Here is a 5,575-nt window from a genome sequence, read left to right on the forward strand (position 1 = left end):
TAGCTGGGTGGGTCTATCCTCCACACTCTCTGCCGGGATTGCAGCTGCAGGGTTACACCGCAGGCGTGTATGCCAGGCCTGAGCTGTGCCTGGAGGGGCAAGGTGAAGTAGGGGGAAGAGGAAGCTCTCCCACACACTCACCGGACCTGGGCTAGGACTGGTTCTGGGTGTTCCCGGGACGCAGAAAAATTCCTACTCGTTGAGTGGGTTGAGGGAGGTGCTGTGGAGTGGTGGTGGGCAGCCCAAGAGGGTGGGAGAGGGTCTGGGCCCCACTGCTCCTGGGCTGGGACTGGTCCCACCAGCTCAGTATAGCAGGAACCTCTCCCAAACACTCACTGGACCTGGGCTAAGACTGGGTTTGGGGGTTCCCAGAATGAGGCAGAAATTCCTACTCAGCGGGTGGGGTGGGGGAGGTGCGGTGGAATGGTGGCGGGTGGCCCAAGGGGGTGGTAGAGGGTCCGGTCCACACTGAGCCTGGGTTCGGACTGGTCCCTCTGACGCAGGGTAGCAGGAAGCTCTCCACACCCTCACAGGACCTGGGCTAGGACTGTGTTTGTGGGTTTGTGGAACTTGGCCGAAATTCCTATTCGGCAGGCGGGGTGGGTGAGGTACTTCGGAGTGGTAGGGGGCGGCCCAAGGGGGTGGGAGAGGGTCCGGCACACGCTACGCCTGGTCTGGGACTGGTCCTGCCGGCGTAGGTTAGCAGGAAGCTCTCCACACACTCACCGGACCTTGGCTAGGACTGGGTCTGGGGGTTCGCGGAACGTGGCCTATACCTATATTATTTGATCCATTTTTCATGCAGATATCAAGTCATCTGAGAAACTACTTTGAGGATAACAATATTAATTGTATTAATATGGTTAATCCCTTACCATCTTGTTTTGTTAGTTCTGTATAATTGTGTGCATTTTTTTCTCTTTAAAATATAAAATATGAAAATTAATGTTTAATCCTTGTATTTCTACACATAATTATACTGCACGAGTAAAATTTGAGCAGTAAACCTATGACAATATATAATTTCTTGTGGATAAGTGTAGCATGACTGGGTACAACATACCTTGGTAGCTCCGGTGGCCCATTCTATGATATCCTCAGATAATGTCATGTTCTGGCCATGTGGCCCATGAGAGGAAAATGTGCCTAGTTTTGTCATAAGTCTAAGGCCTTCTGGAAAATTCCAAAAGTTGAGAATGTCATACTGTGAGTCCAGTTTTCTTCTATTATCTAAGTTCACCTTGTCCCCAGCACAGTTGTTAAATTGGACGTTCTTCAGAAAGTGATGCAGCTAAAAGAAACACATCATTCTATGTGAACAGAGCTCCAGGAGAAAGACAAGTTATACGGGTGAAAGACAGTTTCTGAGTCTTTATTTCTATTTGCTCAAAGCTACGTTAACACTGATATCTATTATGGTAAAACATGAATGACTAAGGACTAAATTTCCATCATGTTCCTGAAAGGTCAGTTTCAGGAAAAATATATTCTGTGCAAGTCCATTTAAGGAAGATGACCATCTGGGTTAGGGTAAAACATCATCTGTGAAATCACAGCTTCAAAAACACTTCTTTCACTTTTTATCTAACTATTTCAACAACATCTACCATAAAGTGAGTTCTTCAATATCAGAAGGGACTGCCAGATTAAACAAAAATCAATAGCATTCCTGAATAGTATAAGATAATTATAATATTGATCCTTTACATGGTCAAGGACTTGATATGCAAATTGTAGAAGCAATGAGCTGGCATTCTCTTTTCTTTACCAGCGGCTTGTTCATTGAAGACTATTTCAACACAAGTCAATAATTTTTTCCTTAATATTAAGTGTGATATGCAATATCTTATAATTTGTAGAAATGATGCTAACATTCTTGGTTGAAATTCATGGAAGAAGTTGAGAGGGGCACATGGAAAGCACTGTCTGCCATGCAAGGGAAGACACATTACCTGCCAAGGGTAAAACATCACTTTTGTATCTCTCATTGGTGGCGTTAGCACTTCTTCAAACAGCATTTCATGGAGGGCATGGGCCACAGCATACACAGCATTGTATATGTTGTAGCTCTTATCACTCATAACTGTGTTAAAACGATTTGGAGGCAACCAAGCCAGAGAAGCATTAGGGATACAGTTCTTCAAGGCACAGTCAGACTCAGAGAATGAGCAATTAAAATGCTTAGACCAAAACATAAAGAGGTAAGTATCTTCTGGGTATTTGAAAGGGTTAGCTGCCTGGACAAAAGTTTTGAACCCTGAAATCTCTTCATGGTGATGTGAGAAAACCAGAATCCCATGGAATGGGTCCAGTATAAAATCTCTCCCAGTCAGATCAGCATGCCACCGTGAGTTTGAAAGCCAAACTTTCCATGTCACTAAGTTTTGCGCTATGTTGTAATTTACATCATTTGCACTATCAGTATCATAGTAAATGACCACCACATTGGCTGATAATGTATCTTGAGTCAGGATATCATGTTTCTTCGTGGCTGACATATATGACACAGCAGCAGTTGACAATATTTTCACAAAGGCCACACAGATTCTGTTCTTGTCCATCTCACCTCTTATATCTGAGAGAAACTGAAGACCCTTATGGCCTTCTGTGATTAGCAGGCCCACCCAAGTCCAGTGGAAATGAACCAACAAGGACACCATGGCGAGGGCCAAATAAGTGTCCTTTGGGGCCACTTGATGGAGAGAAGGATACTGGCCACTGTCCCTCAGCGTAGGATCAAATGAGCCAAAGGTAACCTTATGGGAGTAGAAAAGTGGGTAATTCACTGAAGTGTTGTTGATTTCAATCCTGAAATATATAGCTGATTAAGTTCTGCAAGTTGTACAGTTAAACAGATATTATTCCCTTTACTGAACAACTCCATCAAAGGATTTTTTTTAAATTAAAGAATGTTCCCAGATATCTTGGAAATATACTTCTTCCCTTTTAATTTTGATCTAAAACTTGAAAAAGAAAGGAAATCTAGTCTAATCCACTAAGTGTCTGTGTGAAGATTTTGGTGCATAGCACACTTTAAAAAAATACTCATACCAACCCCATTTTTAACCCTATATAGCGCACTTAGGTAAAGTACCCGTATTGCACTTCCAGCATTTTCAGTCCCACCAACCCTCACCTGTGGAAATCTGTAGAGCTCCAGCAGTGGTCCAATCTGAGCCGAGGTTCCCCATGACATTTCTGTCAGTACTGCTGCACACTTGCTCTCTGTTCCACACATGTAATTAGAGATCTCATGTTGTCCTGTGAGCAAAATGAAGGAATTCTCTAGTATCCTCCAATGACTGTAAATGAAATTATGGAACTCATATCCCAGAGAAATGTTGGGTAAAAGATGAGGATTCCTGTTGATCTCTTCTATGGCAAAAAGGAGGGCCAGGTAGTTCTGGTAGTTGTTGGGTGCAAGCCTGCACAGAGAGCACAGGGATGCTTAGGGCAAGGGCCCAATCAGTGATCATCTTCTAATCTAGCTTAGTACCAATTATGGACTGAATACCTGTGTTCTTTCCACACACTCATATAAGTTGAATCCAAATATGAATATAATGATGTTAGAAGCCTGAATTTTTAGAAGGTAATTAGAGTTAGATGAATCAAGGGGATCAATTTCTCATGGAGGAGAGAGTGGCCTTACAAAATTCACAGAATAGTTGCTTCGTCTTTTGCTCCATTTGTTATACAATTAATGTGATATTGCTGTATATATGCAGAGAAAATTTTATGTGCAGAATTACAATATATAGATGTTTATGAAGGGTGATATTTTAACATATCTTGTGTGGAAGAGTCAAATACTGTATGTATTTATGTTTACATAGTATCCAATATGAACAAGCATCCATTTATATTTAAATGCTTTATTTGAGGAAAAATATATTTTTTAATATTATTATTCAATGTATCTCAAACAAAATATCTATCCACATTCTTGCATGTGAAGAAATACCGGGTTGTTAGATGCTTTAATTGACTTAATTTAAGTATTAGGTAATATAAACATATACCAGCTCATAACATCACATCTAAGAAAACACAGAATTGTTTTTGATAAATAAAGAGAAAGTTAAAGGTAAATTGAAATTCTTTCAAGTCAAAACTTAGATTTTGCTTAAACAATAAAGCCATGAGTCACAGTGCAGATGAGTGAGGTTCAGGAATGCAAGCCCATCCTCGTTGCAGGATTCACGGCACAGAAAGTTTCTCTGCCTTCTCATTTGGAAAGATTTCTGTTAGAAAAAACTAAACGTCAGTGTGAGCCATGTGGATGAGTCACGGCCATTACTTGACCAATTTGCTTCCGGTGAAAGCCTGAGAGAATGTTTTCTCTCCATGTGACTGTCCTTAGGCACACTATACATCATCGATCACATTCCTCTGTGGCTCCATAATCTCCTTGTTCAGAAAATGTGGGACACAACTGAGTTACATGATGCTACAGTACAAGTTCTCCTATGTCCTCAGTCTTCACTGACCTTGAAAGGGCAGGGCCAAAATTTTGGCTGACCTTGCAGGTCTTCCTTTTTCTCCAGTTTTTGATTTGCAAACTTAGGTTTTTAACCCTTCAGAAGAGAAGCTTATTATAACCCTGAAACCTATGCAGTTTGGTTTACTCTTACTCTCTAAATATCAAACTTCTTAGGCATAACATGGAAAAGGTATTTTCTGTCAAGTATTGATGTGTTGAATTTTCAGTGCTTACAGGATTTGAAGAAAAAGATAATTGAAGGGAAATAAACACATATTTTTACACAGAAATTTAGAAATCTAAGCCTATACAACGTTGTAGCAGAACAGTCCTGTGACATTTTTTTCTTTTCCTTGTATCTTTTTTTTCCTCATTTTTTATCCATTATAAAACCCCACAACTTTTACTTGTGAGACTATATGGTAATAATTGTTATGCCATGACAAGAAGTATGCATTTAGAAGACCACAATGACAGGTATTGCAAGCGTGACCCTTCTATTGCACATTACTGCCTTTAGTGTAGTTTCTTGGTTCTCAGGTATCAGCATATATAGTTAGTCAGATTGAGAATCCTACCAATTAAAGCAATGACTGAGACTCATCCACATGGCTGACACTGACTAAGTATGTACAAAGTGTGGTAAAGGATTACACGATAAACTCTGAGCGGACTTGACTGACCTTATCAAATACAAAACTTACATTTCTTGGTGTATATGTCTTGCTTTATCTTGGTCTTATCTATCCAGCAAAAAAGTATAAAAATGAGATATATAAAGTAAAGCCATATTAATATGCTGAGCTATAAAAGGCTCAAGTCAACAACTTGTGGATCACCCAATTCTATGGTGTATTGCTGGACTGTGTTGGATTGTTTTGATGAATTCAAGCACCTATAGTATTTAGATGCCACTAGAATACCCATCTCTGACAGGACAAAAGAAAAGGGATACAAAGGAAGGACCATTTTGTATTTGAATATACAGAACAGTTATTATCAATATATAGCTACTTTCGCTTAATTCATTGAGAAGAAAGATTTGTAGTAATAGTGTTTGGACAGGATATTCTGTCTGCTTCGTGTACTATG

At 40.2% G+C, this 5,575-nt stretch overlaps 1 protein-coding gene across 1 annotated transcript in view; it reads right to left on the reverse strand.

Moving 5' to 3' along the window:
• The window catches only part of LOC101578745 (vomeronasal type-2 receptor 116-like), a 30,859-nt gene that overhangs the window by 17,780 nt on the left and 7,504 nt on the right, over nt 1-5,575 (reverse strand). The window contains exons 3-5 of the mRNA XM_023705131.1: nt 3,095-3,425; nt 1,953-2,756; nt 1,064-1,291 (exon numbers count right to left, since the gene is read on the reverse strand). Of these exons, the coding sequence (XP_023560899.1) occupies nt 1,064-1,291; nt 1,953-2,756; nt 3,095-3,425 (1,363 nt within the window). The remainder of the gene's footprint in view (nt 1-1,063; nt 1,292-1,952; nt 2,757-3,094; nt 3,426-5,575) is intronic.

This window comes from Octodon degus, unplaced genomic scaffold, assembly GCF_000260255.1.
Source record: "Octodon degus isolate 3935 unplaced genomic scaffold, OctDeg1.0 scaffold00214, whole genome shotgun sequence".
Lineage (NCBI taxonomy): Eukaryota > Metazoa > Chordata > Mammalia > Rodentia > Octodontidae > Octodon > Octodon degus.